The sequence below is a fragment of the Struthio camelus genome, chromosome 20, assembly GCF_040807025.1.
Source record: "Struthio camelus isolate bStrCam1 chromosome 20, bStrCam1.hap1, whole genome shotgun sequence".
Taxonomy (NCBI): Eukaryota; Metazoa; Chordata; class Aves; order Struthioniformes; family Struthionidae; genus Struthio; species Struthio camelus.
The window spans coordinates 7,053,587-7,078,424 of NC_090961.1; the positions used below are offsets into that span (position 1 = coordinate 7,053,587).

The window sequence follows — 24,838 nt, forward strand, 5'->3', positions numbered from 1 at the left end:
GAACAGCGCGATGCAGATTAGCCAATCGCCAGCTTGCACTCCCGCGAGCTCTTAGCCAATCAGCAGCGGGGCTGGAGCTGTTGGCACAAGGGGCTGAGGAAGGGGCTCGTGGGCAGCGCGGCGGTTAAAATGGCCTCCCCTTCCCTTCCTCCACGCCCCCAGAGGCACCAGCACCAGCTCGAGGTGCCATCACCGGGCCAGCCCCCAGGCTCCCCGTGCCGGAGCAGGGCTAGGGGTGGCCAGTGCCCGCTGCTGGGGGGCTGCCCTCCTGCCTGCCCCCCACCCCACGTCTATAGGGGTCAGGCCGTGGTACAAACCCCGCTCCTTGTACTTGTCCCTCTCCCACCTTCCATCCCTTCCCCTAAGGGAAGGGCCCGGGAAAGGAAAGTTTGGGAGATGGCAGCAGGAGGCGTCGCTTCCTTTTGCGGTCCCGTTGTCAAAAAGCAAGCCAGAAAATAAAAACCAAACCACGATGGGAAGTTGTCTTCCTCTCATGTCACCCTGTACGTTGGTGAGAGTTAAAAGAGAACTGTTTGTTTTATAAATTGTACTGCTACAGCTACTAGTACATAGCAAGTTTATTTCGCATGACATATTCTAAGAGCTGTTGAAAATGCCTATTTTATCTGTTTTTAACAACAGGAAGAAGATAAGATTTTTTATAGCCACATCTACGTTATAGCTCTGTAAAGGACCAGCAGCTTCTTGGATAGCACACGTGCGTACATGAACATGCAAAAATAAAAGCATGAGCTGTTAAGTCCTTTGCAGACTCTCAAGAGGCAGCAAGCTGCTGGTGATACTCTGTGTGTCCTTTAAAAAGTATTGCAGAGGCCTGAAAACAACTGGTTCAGGCAATGTGGGGTTTACACATTTGACCACTGAAAACACCCCTTTTGAAGACAGAATGGAAATGAATCTTTCTGTATTTCATGCCAGAGAATAGTCTTACGGGGAGGGGGGGGGGGGGGGGGGGGCCTGAGCAAGAAGCAGAACACAAACAGGGCAGCACTTCAAAAGAGAGATACATGAGCAGCATTACAGAGAAAAGCTTGTAGATGGCAAATAAGCCTTAAGCCCAAAACCACCAAAGTTCATTCAAGTTAAAAAGAAGTTACAGAAAACAAATATGCAAGAGTAGTGCAGGAAGTTACAAACATAGGTAAGAGGCAAGGGTTTGCTTTTGATTTTTAGATGGCAGGAAAGTGCACTGGCTAGAATTTCTATTCCTTAACCACGTTCTCTCTCTTCTGAGATCTTACTTTAAGATGAACGCTCCATCTTTTCCTCCAGTTGTAGGATACCTGTTTTCAGATATCAATTACGATTCTGTCTAATTAATTTTAACTGCCTCTTAAAATTGTCACTCTTCCCAATATTCCAAGATGAAAAATAGCATTAAATGCCCTTATTTGAGAAGAAAGAATAAATATTTACTGCAGAAGTTGGGTTCATTTCACAAGACTGATAAAAGGTAGCGTGAATGATTTACTGCTTTCATTATTCCAGTTAAATAAATCTCCACCTTTCCAAGCTATTGAAGGTGCCAGAATATAAAGTTATGCTGGCAGAGTAGATTGCATTTGATCTATGTACCATGACAAGTACGGAAAAATTGTGGGCTTCATTGCTATATTCACCCACTCCTTCCTGAATATAAGAATAAAGTGTCAATACAAAGAGCAGCCTTTGCTCTGTTCCTTCAGCATAAGAAAGCACGAAGCTGCTCTGAAGATGTAATGAATATACAGACTGGCACCATGGAAACAAAGAGAAACTCCCTTTTTAACTCTTCCAACTGACATTCAGGCTGTGGCACAAAACAAAAGTGTTCCTACTCATGAACGTTTTATTTGCATATATCACAGTTCAACAGTTCACGGCAGGTTAACACTAACAAAGGCGCCTTTTTTTTTTTTTTTTTTTTTAAGTGTATGGATGAAATCTTAATCACTGTGGAAGCAAACAACTTATCTGATTCAATCTGGTTTCTGTCTCACTTGAAAAGGAAAGTGTTTAAACATACTGTAATTGCTTCAAAAGAATAAGAGCATGAGTTTCCTACAGAGCTCAGCAGATGGGCATCTCTGATATCAAGCCACAGTCTTTAGTCTGAGCTTCTTTCACATAGTTTGGGAGGCTGATAAATGTACTATAAGAACTTGGACAACGTTTAAGAAATTCTGCTCCTTATTAGGACTTCTGTTATCACTTTATCACAGCTTGCTAGTATAGTCCACATCTCACCCAAACACAATCAAACCACCACTGAGAAAGAAGTCTGAAAAATGCAGTGCCAGAGTTGTCAACCATTGCCAGAAGTACGATGAGTTGTCTTGTTTATTTTCTAGCTCACTTCCTTTAAGAACTTATCTTTAATACTACCAGGAAGACTGTTCATGCATGCAAAACCCTCAGGATTTGCTTAAGTTTAGCATTTTGACGCTAGGAAGAAAGAGTCTTGTTTTAAGCCATCTAACACGAGAGGTATCACCAGAACTATCATCCGCATCAGAAAACGGAGACTGAGAGCTTCTAGCAAGCTTCACTAGCAAAATTTAGAAACAAAAAACGAGATTGTGAGGGAAAGTTTTATTTGACTTGTTTTAATGCCCACATCCTAAGATGAGAGGTATTTAAAAAAAAAAAAAATAGCTGCAAAGAAGAAGCAAAACAAGAACAAATCTTTACATCTTTAGGAAAGCAAGAAAATATAGGCACAAGTTTACATTCATTAGTTTCAGATATGGCAGAGGAATGTTCTACTGAAGAAGGGTAAATAAAATTCTGCTTTCCCACCTCCTTGTAAAGCCACACTGGTCTCGTAGATACAGCAAGGCAGTTTTTCCTCATAATTTTTTTTATTAAGATAATTGTGATTTAAAGATCATAAGGACCCTTTTAGAGCCATTCGGTGTAGTCTCTAAATACATACTGAAGTATTGAGTATGTACTTTAAGCACTAGTGAAGCTTGTCAGAACAACCTCCACATAAAAATTGAAAGTCATGCATATTTAGAATTCTGTTTAAGCATCAGAAACTATTGGAGGATTTTATTTTATAGCTGCTAAGCCATTTTAAATCCTCATCAGTGCTAAAATCTTGCAAGTGTCAGCCCAGAATGATTTAACCCCTTGAGAACAAGGGCTCATCGTAATAAGAGGCAAATACCTTATCTCTAGAGATTCTACCCAAATATATCTATCTCATCTGCTACTAATACTGAAGAAGTTCCTTTGCTCCAAACACAACATGCTGCTGAACAAAAAGATTTTCTAGTGATTATCTTACTAAGCTGGAGGGCAGACAGGGGCTCAACTATAACCTTTTACTCTACCCTGCAAAATAGATGTGTATGAGGTGGCTGCCCACTTCAGCCAAGCTCTGCTGCGGAAGGGTAAGCAGGAGCAGCCCAAACCTCTATTTGGGTTCATGTCCAAAGGAGCTTAATGCAGCAGGTCACTTACCAACCCCTTCAGGTCAAGGAGAGCTTCTTGCACAGGAACACCTCCTTTGAACCCAGTGATCTGAGCGGCATCCTTTAAAGCCTGCAAACACTTCTTTCTTTTGCCTTTCCTCTGTAGCTGCAATGTGTTTTACTGGGGGAGGGAGAAAGAGCAGGAATGAAATAGGACAGGGGCTTTTAGAAAACTTTCACTTCTTCCCCAGTAAAGGGAAGAATCAGTTTGTCTCAGCAGACATCCTTGGCTTGTGCAGGAACAAGTTAGCGTTGGCGGGTGGAAGGGGGAAACCTCAACCTTCAAAAAAAGCTCTAAGTGCTCTTGACGAAGACTCCTCTTTACCTTTGCTGGAAGGGCAGCGTACCCTATTTGGAATAGGGGCTAAGGAAGAGAATAAAATGGTAATAAAAGTGTCTTTCTTCCATTTGATTGACTAAGAATTTACAGTTTCTTAGCTTAAAAAGCCACAAGGCAAGTTTTGCTTCATGGACACCCTGTTTTAATATCCTCTCCTGTGAGGATGTGAAAAAACCAAAGTCAGTGTTTTTGTCCGTACGCAAGGCAGGCAGGCTGCCCCAAGCACCAAGGCCTAAAGACATTCAAAGTAGTAAATAAATACAAATAAAACAACTCTAAAAATCTCTGAAATGAACAGCATTGATTCATTAGAATTACAATCCAGCTTATTACATTAATCTTCACATTTTAGCATCTGCTTAACCACTATACAAAGCTGCTGAAGTTGCTCTTTCTTCTAAACCAGCCACACAAGAGCACAAAGCACTACAAAATATTTTTGGCAAAGTTACTTGCTTTCAGAATTTAACATGCTTTTGAATCACGGTCCACATGTAACAGGTATGACCTGCTAATACAACACCCTCCGTTTCTTCTCTCACTGCCTGATGGCAGGAGCAAGACACCTCAGAAACCTTTCCTAGTTTCAATACCCTCCCTTACATCCTTCTCATAGCAGTTTATTCCATGAAGCCTTACCAAGGACTGCTGTTCCTCACTTCCGCCTCACCATTTTCTTATGTATTGCATTAATCTAGTATTCAGGATAAGCCGCATCAGTCTGATGTGCTTGTAGAGCAGCAGGTGCTGCCTGCTCCACTCCCTTCTTGCAAGGGTCTCAGGAGTATTAGCTACTCATTTCACACCTCCTTGTTTACTTTTTCCCTGCTTATTTCCTTCCTCCTTTTACTAGCAGAATCCACACTAAAGATACGAAGAAGGAAAAAGAAAAGATTTATATTCTCCAAGTCCACGTACTGACTTTCCCCTTCTACGGGAACTCCAGATTCTTAAATTTTTCACTCAGACAAACATAGTTGGATAAGACACAAGGGATAACAAATCACTGGGGAAAAAAAGTGAAGCTTAGTGTTGTGAAAGCCCTCATTCTCTTCTCCCTGAATACCTCCTCAATCTGAGGCTGGGATTTGGAGCCATATGTGGACAAAAACAGGAGAAAAGACAGGCAGCACCCTCAGCCTTCATCTGTGGCATTACAATCGGAGCACTAAGCATATCACTGCAAATCTCAAACAAAACCCAGGACGGCCTCAAGGCCAGCTCACTCAAATGCTGCTGTCTTACACTAGCATCCAACTCAGCACGTGATCAAGAGCAGCTAACTTTCAGGTGCCAGCTCTAAAGCCAGTATCAGGATATTTAAGCAGAGCCCTTCTCAGCATGGCAAGGACCTACTACGCCTGCATTTGGTATCTATCCAAAATTACATCATGTTTTTTACTATAGAAAAATTACATAAGAAGTTGTTTCCTCTCTAACAGCTTGACCCCAGCTCTCCAGCTACCTGCACACATAATCCTTTTTGTGCATCACATCCAACCACCTCATCTCTTACTGCCTTATGCATAACAGCAATCGACACCGCTCTATGCCAGGTCCCTCTGCTTATGTACTTCATGAAAACTGTTACTGGCCAATTCTGAATTATAGCAAGGCACTTTGATGGATGTTAAAGACTGTGTGCGTGCACAGGCAAGATACAAACCCACCCCCTCCTCACACTAGTTTGTCTTAGAAGCAAACACAGACTTCAGCAGTCTCCCACGTGCGGATGACCACAGTACAGAGCCAGACATCTGGCCTGCAAAGAACAGCAACACGGAGGGAAGAGACTGACTCCCTTAGAGCTTCAGGCCGGTTACAAAAGTCTGCATTTTACTTCAGTGCTTTACAGAAGTATTTCTTCCTCCCTGGGAAAAGAAATCTCTGCTAGTCACATTGCATGTGTTAAAACAGGTAAGGTAAAAATCAGCAGTAACGTCTGAAGAGACACAGCAGAGAAATAACATTAAAAATTCCCAAAGCAAACAAATCCCCTTAAATTATCTTTGAAGACCTAAGGGTGAAGTGGAGAATTTACCAGTGATGTTCCTGCTCCCCTATGTGATCGTAAACATCAGAAAGCATCTCCCAGATAACGCACAGGTGGAACGGGTACATATGTTGCCCCATTCAAGAAAATGGGGCAAAAATCTGGGCCCAGGCAGTTCATAGTTCATATGACACATCAAAAATAACAATAAAAAAAAGAACAGGAAGGTGGAACAAAGAAGAAATTCAAACCATAAGCTGGCAAGTGGTCCAGGATCCATCCCAGCAAACACTACTGGCTACAAAAAGCAGACGGTCCCACCAGGTTGCTGTGTGTTGAGAAAGTCTTGCTGCCACCACTGACCGTTGCAGGTAGTTTTAGCCACTTGTGGGAGGAAAAAACGTCCTTATATGAAACCGTTTTTCCTCCCCTGATTCACATCAGATGAGCTCCTTCAGCGGTTCATTTTCACCGGGAAGCATGCCATTCATCTCAGGGGAGGTCTCGGTGCCCAGATACCCCAAGAGGATCTCACTGCGTCGCCGTGACAGCTGCAAAATGTCTTCTGCCAGTGACTGAACTGTTGTGTATCTCACATTGTCCAGGTCAAACATGTCCTTCAGGTATTGTACTATCTGGTGCTGCAAAGATATGAGGAAGGTTGACAGTAAGAAGACTTTCTCTCACACCTTCCAATACCAACTGCCTGGACTGCAGCAAGCAGAGAATCCCATATGGAATTTTGCACATCTGCCAGCAAGTAAAGATCTACTTCAGGCTGCGTATTACTTCTGTGGCTAAACCACTCATGCCTAGCAAACAGGACAGCAGAACTCCTAAAGTCAGGAGTGCAGTGCTAATCTCTGTTGCAATAGCCACATCAAACGTTTTATGAATGCAAAAATCAGCCTCTCATGGTTTCATCAACAAAAAAATAAAAACAGGATTTAGGCTTTATGATCAAATGCGCAACTTGTAAGATGCCATGTACGCTTCAGTAACTTATTCTTTAAGCATATGCATATATACCCTTATTCTTTTCCACTAAGGATGGTGCAAAGTGACCTCGTCAGACCTAGTTTTGCTATCAGCCATGGTAAATCATGATGGGAATTCTTATCAATCTTAATTCAGCAATCTGCATTTCAAAAAACAGGTGTTTTGTAGAAGGCTTTTGTACAGAGCCAAGTTTCTTCATAGTATTTCAGTCAAAACTAACCATCAAAAGCACCAGTCTGTAAGCTTTAAGCCACAAGACAGTAGGACTCCCACACAGACAAGGTACAGAAAAGTCAACTTACCTTGAAGAAAGCGCAGACTTCAGATAGCTGCTCTTTGGGCCCCAGAAAACCAAAGGCTAGAACAGGACTGACATGCTCCGATACGGAGTAGAAATGAGAGATAAAGCCATCTGGTACCTGCCACGAGGCAAGAAAAATTGATACCTCTCAGTTCTCAGACAGAATTAGCAGCTTATTATATAGAATCTACCAAATTCCATGCCAGAAAGCACCGCATTTCAGTAACTGAAGAGCTACATAGAACATCTCTTCCTGCAGAATTATATTTATCTTTGAGAACCCTTGAAGGATTGTTAGAGCTTTCTATGTTCACGCTTCTAAACTAATATTCCAGGAGGAAAGTAAATAGAAGAAAATGGAAGGTAACCATTGGGTAGTCTTTATAGTCCAGAGATGATAAAGAGAGTCTTTGGTCTAACATGAGAAAGAGCATGCAATTATCTAAGCTTCTCCAGAATGAGGTGACTAGTGCTACATCAAGAGCCAACAGAGCTACTGCATGACCATGCCAGGCCAGCTTCCAAAGCTCTCATTACGCTTTGTATCATCTCATGAGGCAAATCCAGTCGTACCATCTGGTTGCGGGATAGGAGTTGAAAACTTGCCAGATGCCACAGGCCCTGTGGCACAACTGGGGCTGCGAAGCTGCAGTTTCCTGTTCTCCAGGTCCATGAACTCATCTGCTGTGAGCCCTTAAGAAGCCACAGGTTTAAGGGAAACGCATTAAGCCAAAGCTGGTCAACTGGCAGTGCTGGGAAGCAGGGAAGCGCAGGAGCCCATCATGCTGCCAGCAGGTAAACTACAAGTCAAGAGCAGTCCCTTGCTGTCTGGGGCCATTCCTGCAGGACTGTGAGCAGGGAGATGGAACACCGGACAGGGAACACTTTTTTGATTCCTCTCATTAAGGAGAATAAACTCAGAACTGATTCAATAAAAACTGTTGTGGTACTGAGGCAAAGGCACAACAGCAGGACCCCAGCACTCCCAAGCGTCACAAAGAACATGATTCAGTTCATTCTTATACCACTTAGGTGTAATATCCATGGCAAGATCCATGTCATATCTTTTCAACCATGCTACATTCTTTCACTTTTAATTTATTTCACTCACCATCAGAAGCCTTCTTTTTGCTTTCAGAACTGACCAGCAGGCAGTTGCTAGGGCCTACAATTAAGGGAGAGAGACAATCACCTACTGGGTTTACTTTCCAGAAAAACAGAGTTCACAAACACATTGCCATCAAAATATTAAAGCAGTGGCCCTTTTGTGGCCAACAATTCTAAAATCAGTTAGAAAATCTAAGAGGAAATGGAAGCAAATTCGGCTGCTCCAGATCCTCTGCAGATCAGCCAGAGCGTGTTTGAAGATCGCTGATACAATCTGGCACGGCTGGCAAGCACCCCAGCACGTGCTTGCATGTGCATGCTTACACAACCTTACCTGTGTAAGCAGGTAACAGTTGGAAGGGACTTGCCAACCATCATCATCTCAGTCCTCAAAACTGATTATTCTTATACATGCATCTGGCCAGGACTAGAAGAAAGTGCTGCTATTCATGCCTCAATGTCTACCGAGATACCACCAGAATGAACGGCCAGCTGCAAAGAAAACACTGTTTTTCCCCATATTTTGATCCTCTTATTCTCATTCATGAAAGTGTACGCTGTTATCTTTTAACATCTCCATGGCATCACTGATAATGGCTGCTAGAGAAGTAAGCCTACTGGAGCCAACCCAGCTGCTTTTAAAGGAAAGCTTTCCTGTAAACAATTTACATGTACCAGAAGCCTGTTTGGAGTTTCAGGAAAGCAAGATATTTTTAAGGGAAAAATCCAGCTCAGCCAGGACAGCTGTAGTTATACCCTTTTCTAGCCTTGGCACTGTGATCTCATGCTCCAAGCAAGGACTACCCGTTTCACGCACCGTCTCCTTGAAGCTGTCGGAGAGCCACCGGTTGCGCAGCACAGCCAGCACAGAGGAGGGAGGGTTCTCCAGGTCCTCAAAAGCGTCCATGAGGATGAAATCCAGCACAATATCAAAGAAACTCATGCACACCACCTGCCAGACAGCAGAACAGTTCGACAGTTCGTAAAGGAAACAGGCTTAAAAAGACACCATCGAGATGAACTTTTTCTTTTGGCTTAAAACAGCAAAACAGAACGAATGGAAGTTTGGCACGGACATAACAGGACTGAGCTGTGTTCATTCAGTTCAGTGGGCAGCACTCACGGCATCAAGAGAGGGGCTGGCCAAGGGACTTATTAATCTTGTGTCCAGGAGAAGTCCAGTCAAAAGGCAAACAAATCTTACACAGCTAGAGACAGTAGCTGTGCCCTCCAGAAGAAGCTGGCTGTGCAGAACTCTGAGTTTTTGTTTTGTTTAAGGAAAAAAAAAAACCACTGCTGACATTGCTGAAGGCAATCTCAGTCCTGATTAGAGGTATTTCCTTCCCCATATATTAGAGTAGTCTACTAGATACCCTGATTTGCCACAGAGTTTAAATATCCAAACGCTTCCCCTGCCCTCCAGTGTACACCTGCAAAATAATCACGTTTCAGCAGTTCTTTCACTCCTGGGCCATTCCTACATATCAGTTACTCCAACTCCTTTGCAGTTTTCTAGAGAGAAAGTCTTTACCAACCCCTCTTCCCTCCAGCTCCTGCTGAGTGGTCGGCCAGGTCTCTTGCTTCAGTGCATAACGTAGCATCTCTTCGTAGCTTTCCAGAAAGCCTTTGGGATTCTGGGAGAGAGCAGAGGAGAGGGGGAAAAAAAAAAAAAAAAAAAACCAGAAGGTGAAACAGTTGTGTGGACATTTCAAAGTTTGGCCAATCTATTTTGAGCTAAGAAAAATAAATAAAGATTATAAAAAAAAAATACCACCACCACGACGTGTGCCTGGCCAAAGTTTTTAGCCAAAATACACTTCGCAAAGAGAGAGAGTTAATTTTGGGGGGGGGGGGGGGGGGGGGGGGCATGGATGATCCCAGGCTCAGCTGCTGCAAGCAGCTATGTTGTTCAACTATCTTTAAGGAAGTGGTTAGAGGCACCTATACACAATGTGGTTCCAGTAAGAATCCCTGTTTCCTACTGTGTAAGTGACTGTCTCCCTGTTTAGGGGATGACTAGTGACTAAGCCAATGATCTGAGAACTGGCACACGGTTGACGCAAAGGTGGGATCGTCTTCTCCCTCTCCCATATTTCTGGGCAGGAAGCCAGCTTATGCTCTCTGTACCCTCTCTTCTCTCCAATGAGGCATAGTACCGGACCGTTCACAGGAGCTGCATAGAGCCACTTACAAGAGAATTTGGTTACACAAAAGAAAAAACACAGATATTTTAATTGTCATAATGGTGACCAGAACAAAGATTAAGCGTTCTCCTTTCAGCACAATGGACGAACTCTAGGTTGAGATGGAGAAACGCAACTCCCTGTGTTCACCTGACACAGCCGAGCGATCGTTCAAACTTCCTACCTTTTCAGCTTTTGTCATTAGTCCTGTCACCATTTGCTTCCCAACCTCTGCAAAAAACAGCTGGTTGCTTTCATCCTCCAATAGCTCCTGCAAAGGGAATACAAGAAGTCTCCTGTGAACACCTAGGCTGGTGTGAACCCTGAGTTTGGAGGAAAAAAAAGGGACAGGGCACAAAGCAGTGCAGTGCTGTGTACACCAATACCATTAGCCTTTAATAGGCTAGAGTCTATGAAACAAGATTGCTTTCTCCAGGAAGAAAGTTCAAAATTCAGCTGGAAGACTGGAAGCAGCAAGAACAAAGGCATGGGAGCCGCTGGCTGCTAGTGGGGCCAGGGCCCAAGACCTTTCTATTTAGGCTCTAGAAATAGTTTGCTAGCAAGGGCATTGGAGGGAGGAGACAGAAACCTTGCTCCCCCACCGCAGAGGGTTGAATCTGGCCCGGTTAGAGTGGAAAGTCCCCAAGTGGGAGTAGCAGCTTCGGTGCCGCTCTGAATTCCCAGACTTTCCCTTCCCAGAACTGTAACGGACAACGTTAGCGGCCACATAGCCGCTACTCAGCTGGCCATGGAGACAGGGAGATCCTCTCCCTCTCCACATCAAACCAATCGGGACAGGATCATAGAGCAAAACAAGGGAAGCTTGGGCTGCTGCTTCTGCTTTTACTTGCTGCAGGGGGGGGAAGACTTCACTCCTGTACGGATGGAAGAGAAGACAGTGCTGCCAAGAGCCACTCGCCACGAGAGCCTGCAAGCCTCGAGGACAGCCAGTCGGGAGCGCCACGGCCAAGGCGTTCTTACCTGGAAGGCCTGCCTGACGCAGTGCAGCTTTGCTAGGAAATCCTGATCACTGTAGCAGCCTAGCAGCTCTGTCCTAGAGGGAAAAGGGAAGGATTGCATACATTCCAGCTCTCCTGATGCCTGTTCTCCTAGCACCCAACACCCCTAAAAAATCCCAGTCTCTGCGAGAAAGTAACTGCATTCCCTTTCATACAGGGCACCAGGGGACCACAGCACCTCTCTGAAGGCTATTACAGCACAGCCACACAGAACAGTTATATTTCTCATTACTGATTTCCTGAGACAACTACCCTATTTCTTAACATGCACATCCTAAAATCTGGGGCTAGTTCTCCAGGAGGTCCAAACTGGCAGGAAAGATGCTAAGAGTTCCTTGCCCCCCAGGGTTATTCCGGTTCCAGGGCTGCTGTAAGGCAAATACTGTGTCCACACTGCTCAAAGGAGCTTTGAAGCAATGACCCAGGACTCCAGCTAGCACCTCACCTCAGTGTCCGGCACGCAACCTTCCCTTCTTTCACTAACTGCAAAGCTTCTTCATACGCAGCTACTGGCTTAGAAAGATGGAACGGTATTTCCTCAAAATGAAGAGAGTCAAAGAGCTGTAAAGATAGCAGGAGACATGGGAAGAGCAAAATGATCTTGTTAAATATTTGCAAATACGCAGAGATTGCACACAAGCAAGATGTGCCTTCTTCAGCTGGCAAGCTCTGGTCAGTACCAACTATTTCAGGCAAAGATATTTCTTTTCCCACCAGTTTCAAAAGCTGCCTCAGCCCTGATGCAGCTCAATATCCCCCAAAACATTTATACAACCAAGCCACATTATGTTAGTGGCACTTTTCTAGCTGTTAAGGCATCTTTTCTGCAGTAGACAGTAAGATGACATGGTAACGTCGATGGAAAAAGACCTCCAGAGGTTTCTAGGCCAACTTCCCACTTGAAGCAGGACTGCTGCTGACACTAGATCAGGTCAGTCATGGTTTGGTCCAGACAAGTCTTGAAAACCTCCAAGCAGTGAGATTCCCAGGCCTTCCTGGGGAGGGCTGCACCATTCCCCCACTGAAATAGCTTTTCCTAAAGTCCAGCATGAACCTCCAAAGCCTCAGCCTGGGGCTACCGCTCCATGCTTTATCATCTTTCTCTAACAAGAATTGTTTGGCTCCACAGTCTTTGCGGCTCCCCTCCCAGCAGCTGGTTTGTTACATACAGCTGGAAACTTAAGTCACCTCTGCTGCAGAGAAGAAGGAGTCCTCAGAAATCGAGCTGTCTTCATCATCTGTCCGAAGTCGTAGTGACCCGTCTGACAATGGAAGCATTAGAGTCTTCTCTGGAGAAGAGGAAGAAAATGCATCTGCTAGATACTGTATGGACTGCTATTCGTCTTGGCCACTGTGCTCTCTCCCCCACCCTCCCATATAGCCCTTTTGTCACCACTTCATTGCCTGGCTTACAGAAAGGACATAAAAAGAGAGAGAAAACTGGCCCTTCTAATTCATTTCTAACCCAGCTTCCATACCCAGCTCACCCAGATCCAGCAGCATGCTGTCCGACGGAAGTGAAGACCCAAACTCTTCCTGCAGGTGATAGGCTCGGTGCAAGAGGGACTCTAGCTTCTCAGCAAACTCCCTTTTCTGGGACCCCTCCTTGAACACACACAAACACTACCCTTAATTAGCCCACTGGACAGAGACAGATTGACAGCACAGATATGGAAGGAAGTTCTCAGTCAAATAGGATTTACAGCTTGCAGATTAACTAGTTTAAAGAAAAAAAAAAAATCACAACTCATTAATCCTACAATACAGCTAGTAACGCAAGGGAAGAGGGAAGCTTCTACACAGCCTTTACAAACACTTTGGCATTTTTAGCTTCAGAATTTTTTTTTTTTTCTTTTAAGGAGGAAAGAAAGAACTTTAACCTGCCATCCAGGAAAAAAGGCCTTTTAATGAATTACAGATCATTTACTTCTCTTTACTTGTGACTTTTGCCTAATTTCAAGAGGGAATGTTTGTTCACATCAGAAAACTCTGCATTGAATACAATAGAGTATCCAGAGCTGGACAACAGAATAAGAGTCCTTGGATTAAGGCGCTGGGCCTAAGCAAAGTTGGCTGTTAGGACAGGTGGACAGAAACAATGAAGGAGAGTAGTAAAACTTACATAGCATCTTGCCTTCATACCCCTGTGTCTGCATGAATATCTCACCCAGCAGATAGAAGCATTAACAAGAAGCACAAAATCTATTTTGATAATGAAGCAACTGTTTTTAAGGCAGTTGTAGAAACACTGTAGGACACTTCAAGGAGAGACAGCAAGAAGAGAATCCAGATTTGACGTGGATAAATATTATCCACCACAAAAAGACAAACATCCCACATACTTACTACACCAGACCTTGTTTATAAGAGCCTGGGAACGTCTTTCACCAACACAAACTCCTGGCGAGTTCGCAGTTTAGCTCTTCTCATGATCCTCAGCTACAGCTGCTCTCTTTTTAGCTCTGTGGTCACCACTGAGCCTTTCAAGTTTCCATCTCCCCTTTTATCAGGGATCTTCCCAGCATAGTCCTCAGGTCCGAGACAAGAGGGCGATGTCCTAAAATACTTGTTCTGCAGCTGTAGGTAGAAGGAGCTACCCACTTCCCTGCCCCAGTCACTCAGCAGATGGGCACACTTAGCTCCTGCCGAGTTACCACTTAGCTTTACTCATTAATGCACAGAGGCAGCTGGCCTCTGCTTCTCCTCACAGCTCCCTAGGAAGCGACAGCGACAACCAAGAGCTCCACTTGCAAATGTGTTAGTAAGCTACAGACACAACACCGTCAGGCAAAAAGCTATTTTTTCCACTCAGGTGATGCATTTGTTACAGCCTTTTCTCAGACAGCAGAGTCTTGTGTAGGAAGTCACATGACAGCAACTGACTTGAGATGCTGAAAGGTGGGTAGAAAGATTGGAGAGTGAGGGGGAGAGACTTATTAAAAAAAAAAAAGAAACAAAAAGGAGAAGAAGAAAATGAAATTAAAAACACACCCACTCAAACTGGATAAGGAAGCTGCAGATACAGACAGCTCTTAAACAGTCTGGCCCAACTCTGCCCTGAATTTGCTCTTTAGTGTTTAATCTCCTACTAATTCCTGGCTCTAGCATCCAGTCTGGCCTTTCAGCCTCTTCCCCATTTGGCAAAAGCAAGGGAAAAGCAGGGCCCTACCTCTGGGATGTCCTCAGACGTGGACTCTTGGTGTTTCCTGCTGTCCCAGGGCACCGGGGTGCTGGTACTAGCACTGTCCCTCTGCCGGATGGTCAACGCCTGCTCCCATTTCTGCAGGGCCTCCTCAAACAGCTCCATGCCTGGAGACGTGACCAAACACAAGCCATGAGATCACAGAGCCGCGCAGGAACAGAGCGATCCAGCAAGAGTCCTCACTTGCTCAGGTAATTCAGCAAAGAGGGAAGCCTCTCCCAAACGGATGGGAACGAGTAAATTTATTCTATTTCTTTCCCCTTTAAATATGGTTTAGTTTGGATTAGAAGTTAACGAGAACACCCCTAAACCAGTTAAAACATCTGCCATGGTACTTTCAAAATACTGTTCTCTGCGCAAAAGCCATGGACGAGCCTGTTGTTGGAAGAACAGTATTTTGGAAGCAAATTATTCACTGAGGAAACAGAAGACTTGTATCTATTGGCGTTGTCTAAGTGCAAGTAGGATTTTATAGCTATCAAGAGCCTGAGTTTAAGTTGCGGATGGGAGAGAGCTTCCAGTCTAAGCACAGAGGAGCATCCGCACAGAGCCGGTAGCGTTTGACGCAAATTCACACGCTATTTCTGCTCTTGCAAAGAGGAATAACCCTCCCAAGGTGATGTTACTCTTGTTTTTGTTTACCTTGAACGTAGAGGCTTTCTGCACTGGAGTCGCCAGCTGCTCCAGCATCCCCCGTTGCCTGGGCCTCCCACGGACCTGCTGATGCCGGCGTCGGACTTGGCGAGTTCACTGCTACTATCTGGGGGAAGGGAACAGAAAGAAGCAAATGCCTTTTGAATTCTCTCCAAGGGAAGAATCGGCAGTGAAACCACCCAAACACCACCCGGTAAACCTGAATGATAAGCCACTTCCCCTTCCCCATGTCCATCCTGGTGCCTGTCCGGTGTCCGTGTTCCCTTACTTTTGAAGGGGAAGGTATTGAGGGTTCAGGCTGCGATTCCACATGCGGCTGAGCCCATCTGACAACTTTCACCCTGCTCGCAGCTGCAGTCCAGCTTGTCCCAGCTCTGAACTTTGTGGGCCCTTCCATGAGCCAGTTCAACTCTCTAACCCATCAAAAACTACCCGCTTTTTCCTGGCTCAGGGAGCTGAATTAGTTTTGGAGACCTCTGGCAGCACCAGACAGGGCATGCGTGGCTGGAAGCTGGCGTGGGAGGGAAATGCCAGAGCAGGAGCAGAGAGCTGTTAGCTCAGCTCACCCCATCTCCTGGATCACCCCTGCAGACAGCAGGTTAGTGCCGTGATCCTGTTCAAACCAACCCTCTCTCCTTGGGGTTTGCCCAACGCTGCCAAGAGCTGCCAGGCGCGGAGAGGAGCAGGTGAAGTGAAAAGCACCCCCCCTTCTCCACCCAGCACAAAGGTGTCTGCAAGCACAGAGAGCTGTGGGGAAAGTACCTTCCCAACCAGCTTACAGTGAAGCCTCATTGGAAATGGCCAGCTTACAGCTGTGAGCACTAGCTAGGATACCACCGATGGAGACAAATAGCCAAAGAAAACTCCAAGGCAATTGCTACAAGGGGGCAGGGATTTTGATAGGAAGTACATATTGGCCACAGCTCTCAACACAAAAAAAGCTGATAGGAGAAGCAACCACAGTCCAAACAGGGAACAGATTATTGACAAAAACATGGCTGAGGACTCAGCCAGGGGAGTTTCTGCTCTCCTCTTTGCAACCAAACCTTCTCATAGGAGGGCTGAATGCTAAAATCCACTTTGCAAGTTGTCAACCTCCAAATTTTTTCACCAGTACATAAGTGTCTTTTAAAGTCTGACGCAGTGAAGTGCTGCGTTCAAACCCTATCAGTGATCGATGTTTGCACAGCCTGTGATTAGATAGCTATTGGTGGGTATATCACGTCAAATATATCAGTTGAACTGCCTTTTACTTTGTTTTTCCCCTCCCAAAGCTTACACAGATCACTTGTGGTTGATATGATGAATGACTACTATGAACTGTCCTGTATTATGGTAAAACAGGGATTTGGGGTCAGGGGGAGACAAAGCACTACTTGATAATCACAAAGAGAAACAAGTGATTTTAGGGAAGGGGAAGTTAGGAAAAAAAGGGTCAATCTGAATTTTCACCTCTAGAGCTTTAAAAAAAAAAAAAAAACAACCCTGAAACCCTGAGCCAAACAAATTGGGGCATTACTCTGTAACAGGGGGCAAGGGGGCAGAAGGGAAGAGATCACCCAGTTTGCTTCAAAACAAGATGGAAGAAAAAAAGAAATCAGTGTTCCCAAAGACTGATTCACACTGCCTTTCTGGCAAGGGGAATTTAATCTTCAACTTCTGAAGGCTGCAAAAACATGAAGAGGCTCAATCCAAGCAGTTCAGGAGGCTCCTCCAGCTCAGGAGAGCCAGTGGAAATCTAGACAGCCATTTTATGAAAAGGGTTCTTAAAAGATCCCTTAACTTGTGGGTTAGTTTTAGCTTAACGTGAAACTCATCTCAAGCAGGCTTCTTATTACTTCTTACAATTCCAGAGTTTAAGGTCACCTTTCCGCTTTAGAGGGAATCCACCTACCTTGTTCTTGCAAGCCCAGAGGCCAAGATGAAGAGCCAGAGCACACAAGCAATAGGGTTGCAAGCTCCCTGCTGTGTTCAAGAGAAGAGAGCCAGAGACTGTCTCACCCTATCTGCTACAAAGTGGCCATACAAAGCCAGGCTTGGAGGTCTCTACTGCCTTCCACAACAGCAATGCCTGATTAGACCTATCCCCTCCCTCAACCAGGTGAGAAGGTGCAAATATATCAGATTGATAGAAACTGCTTGACCCACCTGCTCTCTCCCAAGCCCTAAGGAACTGGTGCTCAGCCCTGGCTCAGGCTGAAGCCATCCCTGCTAAGACATGCTGGTGACCAACGCAGCGTGTTCAGATTCTGCTAAATCCCAACTTCTGGGTTGGATTTTTTTTCTTTAAACAAAGGTAGAAAGAAAAGATTTCCAGTCCCTATGGCTTAGTGAAAGATGTCCAAACATGAGCCCCGATGTTAGAGAACAAGCTACAGTGAACAGCTCACAGATGTGCTCTTGCCCTGCTTCCATTGATTAATCTTTGTGGAACATTAATAAACCACCTTGAGATCCAGAACTGCATGTCGGCAATTCACTGCTGCTTATTACCAGACTTATATACCAGATGGCAAGGAAGAGCACAGGGAAGCAGATGAAAGCATGCAGAAACGGCAGTTGTGTGAAGGATGAGCTATTTTCCCGATCAACTAACATACAAGTAAGGAGCACAATGTCACACAAGCTCTGTTCCCACACCATGAGAAGTGGGTACAGGAAGAGATTTCTCTCTATATTTTCACCTTCACCCATGCACAAGTAGTGGAAAAGGGTATTTAAAGACTTTTCTAACCTGGATCTCAGCAAAGATTTAGAGATCCTAGTTCACAAACATGGAAAGCAGGTTTTGAACCGGTGCATTTGTTTGTCATGGAAGTCAGCAGTTACACTCCCCAACAGATTAAGCCAAAGTCACAAAGCTGGCTAAGAAGAGGCAGGTCTTTGCTGCCAGCTCCCCTCACCTCTACTACAGCCAAATTCACTAAGTCAGTTGGGAGACAGTGGGTCCAAAACTCAGGGCAGGTTTGCTGACTCTGTAATTGTTTCTCATCCTCCAAGATTACACATAACCTGGAAACATTGCATTTGCCTGGCGAATTCCTCCCCAGGTCCGAAAAAAGGGAAAGAGACTTCAGTGATATAAACCCCAGACTCTGTCCATGGGAAAGGAGAGACCACAGGGGAATTAAACAGATGTGAGAGGACCTGGAGGGGAAGAGACCAGGGCTGGACACAGCCTGGTCTGCACTGATGTGTCCCAAGAACCTTCCCACCTTATCCCAGTTCACCCAGGGCAGCGCTGGTGCGGGGCAGCACGCCCAGCGCTGTGCCGGCACTGCCGCCTGCTGGAGACTCACCCCAGCCAGCACAAGTGTTTGGCTGGTTTCTAGTGCTTTACCCAGACAGGACAAGCTAAAATAAAGCACATACTGCAGGGCTTTGCTGGCAGATAGCTCCCTTCAAAGGGGCGATTTTTCCCTTTCCTGCTCCAGAGTTGCTAAGCAGCCTCGGCGCACGGCGGCACGGCGCGCGGCGGCACCCAGGAGGTACGCTGCTGCGCGCGAAGCTGCAGAGCGGAGGATTGCCGCCTCGGCGCGCGGCGGCACCCAGGAGGTACGCTGCTGCGCGCGAAGCTGCAGAGCGGAGGATTGCCGCCTCGGCGCGCGGCGGCACCCAGGAGGTACGCTGCTGCGCGCGAAGCTGCAGAGCGGAGGATTGCTTGTGCTGCCTGCTGCTCTGACAGCAACACGAGAGGCTTTGAGCAAAGGGGATGTAAAACAGGGCTTGAAGCCACAAAAACTCCCCAGTGCTTTTACCTTTGGTCCCCAAGAGGCAGATATAAGCAGCGGTAGCTTTTCCTGTTTAGCCAGGCCTGAATTACCTGTATTTATAAGTTGTTCTTGACTTTGGAGGAGGTAGAAGAACTGCTAGGCCATGTTCCTACACTGCTCCATTTCCTGAACAGAGCTAGCTGGTTTTGGTAGTTAATTTGGTTTTAAAAAACAGTTTTATACAATTCTAAGCAGCTTTAGAGCTTCCCTGCTGGACTTGAACACCCACACGGGTTACAGTGCCTAAGTTTCTCAGCTTCTGATCCAAACTAAGACCTATAAAGCACTATAAAGTTTGCTCTGTGCCTCTGGTAGCTCAGGACAGCCCAAAACACCCTGCGAAATATCCACCGTCATCTCCTGCTCTGGCTCCATGCCGGTCAACCTGTGAGCAGCCCATATAGAGGCAGGAGGGCTGCGCTAGCCCAGAGGCTGCTGGGCCATCCAAAACCTCCGCCACGGAGGGAAGCGGACGAGCTACCCCGCTGCCCTGAGACCCAGCTACAACCCAGCCTCACTCCTCGAGGGGGCAGGGAGAGCCTCGAGGGATCACAGCCACGTCTCACTCGCAAGTACCCCCCCTGGAGCCCCTCGCAACCGGCTGAAGAAGTGGGCTATACCCTGGGGCTCCTGGCCACGGGAAAAGGCTGCTCTGATTTGAGGTCGGGTGCCTGAGTCCTGACTCCAGACGGTCACTGCAAAGTTATTATTGGAACTTGCCCTCTAATTATGCCATAACCTGTTCTGCTTCCACAGGTTTGGTCAGTGCAAGCCCAAGGACTCGGTGATCTTGTTACGGGTAGGTACACTCACACCTCCGAGAAGGCTTCTTACCGAGGCAAGGCTGTGGGAAGAACTGGAATGTTTGCTGGGCTCGATGGAGGAAATCCCGCTGAGCGTGTCATTGCTCTTGCTGCCGGGACTCTGGACTCTCTTGCTGGAGTATCCTGCAGTTGGGAAGGTCACATAAAAACAGGTTTTTAGGCCTGCTGGCCTGGGCATACCGAGGATGGAGGCAGGCCCTCCTGACCCTCACTGTCCCAGCAAGTACTGCTGGGCGCATGGTCCTTGCAAGCTACAGAGAGCGCGGTTCACGTAGGAAACTACAGCAGTCGCAGGAAAACCTGGTGCAAAGCAAAAGGGATTTGCTGCACCTTGACTACGGAGGGGAACAGCCCCCCGTCAAGTGTGGCTTTACAGAAGGGCAAAGCAACATCCAACACCTAGAAATGAGTCGTGGATCTGCTATATTCTCTATTTTGCTTTGAGACACTGAGAAAGTCAGTATCAGTGGGGATCTGAGACCGCGGGATGAATATTCACCTCTCTGGGTGGCAGAGGGCAAGCACGAATGGAAAGCATCGAGGAGACAAACTTCTCCAGCTTCCCTCAGGCCCAGCAGAGCACTGACGTAGCAGCTGCCAGCACAGACAATGGTGCTCCCTTGGTTATTATTAAACACGCTGAAGGATTTTTCATACATTTCACAACACTAATGCTTAATCCCTACAGTGCTTTGCTCAGGAGCTGGGTCAGTCTTAGCCCAAAAAACAAAACAAGCGGGTGAAGAAGCTGCCCAAGGTCAGGAAGCCCAGCCCGGAGTTGGACGAACACTCCCACGTCCCCAGCCCATCCCACGCCAACTTCTCCTCTGCTCTCCAGCCCCACCGAGGCAGCTGTGCACGGGACCCATGGGCCAGGCATCACCCCGGCGTTGCCAAGATCAACACAGAACCAGGTCACTGCACGCTCGCGGCTGTTACTGCTGGGGAAAGCATGGCGTAACGGGTCCAGAGTCCTCCTGTGTGAAGGGGGATGGGAACTGCAAACCTTTGTAAAATCCACCACTTTTTGCTCGCACAGGCTTTCAGCTCAGGGTCTCTCTCTTTCCTCCACTAACCCTGTGTCTCTGGCACTGCGTTTGAGGTTCTTAATTTCATTTTGCATCGATGTACTAGACAGAAACTGCTTTGCCTTCCTCTCCTCCCGTTTGCCTGCAACTTTCTACGGTCCCATCGCTCCCTGCGCACCCTCTTTCCTTGAATGCTACTTTAGCAATATCCTCTTTGCACCCTCACTTAAAGCTTTTAGGGTTTTTTTCCCCTTTTTGCAAGGCCAACCTTTCTTCACAGAAGAGATCCTTCTGGTTGGCAAGATGGGCACTGTTATCCCTCCAGGCTTAACGCCGCACTTCTCCGGAGCGATTTGTTTCTTCCGACGCCGACGCCGCTTCAACTGATGAGCTGCAAGAGCCAAGGCAACTGTCCCGAGAGCTGTAGCAAACAGCACCTTACGCAGGCCTGGAGAGAGCCGCAGCTGAGAGAAGACAGACTTTAAACACAAAAGATATGAAAGAGCAACAATGAAAAACTAATTCCACCACCCCTTTTGTTTTTTTTAAAGCAGTCTTAAACGTAACAGACCTGAAATGTACCTTGGCATTCTCTCTCCCACCCACAGAACACAACTCCCACTATACAACTACTGCTTGATAGCAGAGAAAGTGCGTAGCCTCATTTTGACAGAACCTGGAGAACATGGTCTCAATGTGCGCATCACCAAAACACCCTGAAAAGTTTGCATGCAGCCCATAACACGTGAGATCCAAGTTATCCAGATGCAGCTCTGAAACCCCAGTACACAGCTGAGCTTTACTGCTCCAAGTGTTGCATTATTACAAGTGGGGAATACATTAGTCATCTTTAAAACTAAAATCTTGTTTTAGTGCCTTTGCAGACAAGAAAGGTTGAACCCAAGAGTTCTCCCTGGATGAGATGCGTGAAAATTGCCAAATTCTGCTAGCATCACCCTGCTGTTCCTCCTTCCCTCTCAACTAACGCAGGCTCTTCTTTCTCTGCAGGCAACCCCCAAAGAGAAAATCCAAGGAACCGGTCAGAAAAGCTTTTTCTGCTTCTTGTACCTGCCCAAACGTCGTGTAAACAAACACGGGGATCTCCGCTACGGTCATCGCCAAGGCCTGGATGATGGACATCCCCTCTGTCCTTCGAAATGCCATGTCTGAACGAGCACCTCGGCACCTCCAGGAGCCCCCACGGGGAAGAGCGCTTGCAGACGCTGCGTTGGCTGCTCACAAGGAAACCCAGCTTGCCCTCGACCTCTGACTCGGCGTCCTGGGGTCAGTCTTCAGCCAGCAATCCTCTTCCTGCACGAAGAGGGAAAAACAGGCGAGTGAAGGGAACGCGCGCTCACGTCTCTGCGCGGCACTCCTGAACGCCGACCAGGCTCAGCGCAGCACCGCAGCTAGGGCCAAACAGGAGAGCTAAAGCGTTTTCTCCCAGACAGCAGCAGTTTCTGCTTCTCCTACTAACCGTGGGGGCAGATGCCCAAACTACTCTACAGCAGGAGACCAAGCATCCTCGAACTGGATAGCTGCGACTACACCAGACATTTCCACGCGCGCCAAAAGCGGCTGCACGCAGTTGCAGGGATTTTGTTTGCAGCCCCCCCTGTAAAAAACTCCTTCGTCCAAAAAACCCTGTGTTCACTTTAATTAGCAAAACTCCGCTCCCCCTCAGTTTTGCGACCGCATCAAAGATCTGCTCAAAAGCCACCGAGAAAAGAGCGTTTGCCCAGGGGTTTCAAAGCAGCTGAGGTTTAAGCGGCGCTTTGCTGGCCGCGCGGGGAGCCGGGGAGGACAGGCGTGCTTCACGTCAAGGACAGAGCTAGGAAAGAACGTGATGAAACCTGGGGGTGTCTTTTAACTGCAACAAAGTTAGAAACGCTTTGGCTCCGCTGGCTCTTTCCGGCGAGCCAAGTCCACCGCAGCCCGGCGACGCTGCACCTCCCGTGTGCGGCTTGCAGTCCGGCCGGGCCGGGCTCTCGTGTCTTCCCACACCGACGAGCTAAACCCATCCCGTGTTTTAAAGCTGCGTGATAACTACCTGCTCCTACCTGACCGTAGCGCTCGCAGCGCCCTCAGACCCAAGGTCTCACGAGCCCCGGGGAGGGCATGACCCCATCCGGGAGCCACATTTGCAAACGCCTCTCAAGGTGGCTGGAGCCTGCAGGGAGCAGACTCACGTGACGGGCTCTCAGTGCAAGGTTAAACGCAACGTTTTGGCCAGAGCACAGAAGAGAGCAGCGAGGGGCAAGAAATCCTGGGTTCAGGATCCAGCCCGTGTCTGGCTGATGGGGGGCGTGCACAGTACCAGGGACATTGCGCTGTCCCCGGGCATCTCGCCCGAGCCCTGGCCCCGCTGGGGCGCTCAGGGCAAGGCAATGCCCGCACGCCAGGCTGCGGAGGAGTGAACACCCGAGCGGTGCTCCCGCTGCCCCTGGCCAGGCATGGCCCACAAGCATTGCAGCACGCCTGGCTCCTGCAACCAGGGCTCCCCAAGCTCCTGGTACCCGTGCACCCGAGGGGCTCCCCGGGCCCTCTGCACCCCTGGGCATCCCTGTACCGCCTGCACCATGCGCCCCTGGGCAGCCTCCGGAGCTGCTGCGCCTGGACGGTCCACAAGCTCCTTGCACCCCTCAGGTATCCCCTGCACCCCGTGCACCCATGCAGGTCCCCAAGCTCCTTGCACCCCTCAGGTATCCCCCGCACCCCGTGCACCCATGCAGGTCCCCAAGCTCCTTGCACCACTCGGGTATCCCCCGCACCCGTTGCACCCATGCAGGTCCCCGGGCTCCTTGCACCACTCGGGTATCCCCCGCACCCCATGCACCCATGCAGGTCTCCGGGCTCCTTGCACCCCTCAGGTATCCCCTGCACCCCGTGCACCCATGCAGGTCCCCAAGCTCCTTGCACCCCTCAGGTATCCCCCGCACCCCGTGCACCCATGCAGGTCCCCAAGCTCCTTGCACCCCTCAGGTATCCCCCGCACCCCGTGCACCCATGCAGGTCCCCAAGCTCCTTGCACCACTCGGGTATCCCCCGCACCCCGTGCACCCATGCAGGTCCCCGGGCTCCTTGCACCACTCGGGTATCCCCCGCACCCCATGCACCCATGCAGGTCTCCGGGCTCCTTGCACCCCTCAGGTATCCCCCGCACCCGTTGCACCCATGCAGGTCCCCAAGCTCCTTGCACCCCTCAGGTATCCCCCGCACCCCGTGCACCCATGCAGGTCCCCAAGCTCCTTGCACCCCTCAGGTATCCCCCGCACCCCATGCACCCATGCAGGTCCCCGGGCTCCTTGCACCACTCGGGTATCCCCCGCACCCCGTGCACCCATGCAGGTCTCCGGGCTCCTTGCTCCCCTCGGGTATCCCCCGCACCCCTTGCACCCGGGGGGGACCCCCGACTCCCCACCCCTGGGGCATTCCCCGTGTTGCCCGGAGCCAAAGATCACCGGGCCTCTCGCACTCCCCGCACCCCGGGGCACCTCCCGCACCTCCCACGCCTCCTGCGCCCCCGAGAGAGTCCCCCTCCCCCACCGCGATGGTGCGGCCCGCCCGGCCCGGCCCCCGCGAGCGCGGGCGGCACCACTCACCGTGACGGGGGGGGGGCGCGCGGCGCACCGCGAGGCGCCCTCTCCCCCCGCCGCGCGCCATGGCCGCGGAAGGGCAGCGTCTCCTTCCCCCGCGCCGCAGCCTACCCTCGCCGGGGGGCGGGGCCTGCCGCGGCGGGGCGGGGCCGCCTCCCGCCAGCGCTCCGAGCCAATCCGCGCGGCGAGCTGCCTCCCCGAGGACCAATCGGGTGGCTTCGCCCGGCCGGGCCGGGGGCTGCGGCGGCGGGTGCGGTTGAGCAGAGAGCGCCGAGCGGCCGCGGGGCGGGGGGGAGAGGGGGCGGTGCGAGCGCCCATTCGATGGCACTTGACAGCTGCG

General features: G+C 48.6%; 1 protein-coding gene across 8 annotated transcripts; it reads right to left on the minus strand.

Moving 5' to 3' along the window:
- Positions 1-2,573: 2,573 nt before the first annotated feature.
- Positions 2,574-24,623, minus strand: MIGA2 (mitoguardin 2). Of its 8 annotated transcripts, none has more exons than XM_068915051.1 (16): positions 24,505-24,623; positions 21,971-22,213; positions 21,171-21,381; positions 19,885-19,997; positions 15,266-15,383; positions 14,591-14,730; positions 12,909-13,026; positions 12,610-12,710; positions 11,867-11,982; positions 11,384-11,456; positions 10,587-10,673; positions 9,755-9,853; positions 9,037-9,171; positions 8,224-8,277; positions 7,114-7,230; positions 2,574-6,453 (listed from the first exon to the last, which is right to left on the minus strand). In XM_068915051.1, exons 2-16 carry the CDS (start codon positions 22,064-22,066, stop codon positions 6,253-6,255), a joined length of 1,779 nt encoding a protein of 592 aa, XP_068771152.1. In that variant the 5' UTR covers positions 22,067-22,213; positions 24,505-24,623; the 3' UTR covers positions 2,574-6,252. The 8 variants fall into 8 exon arrangements, with proteins under 8 accessions (XP_068771152.1, XP_068771157.1, XP_068771156.1 ...); XM_068915056.1 differs by having other exon boundaries at positions 12,909-13,023; positions 21,171-21,366; positions 24,505-24,619; XM_068915055.1 differs by having other exon boundaries at positions 21,171-21,366; positions 24,505-24,619.
- Between the last annotated feature and the right edge of the window lie 215 nt (positions 24,624-24,838).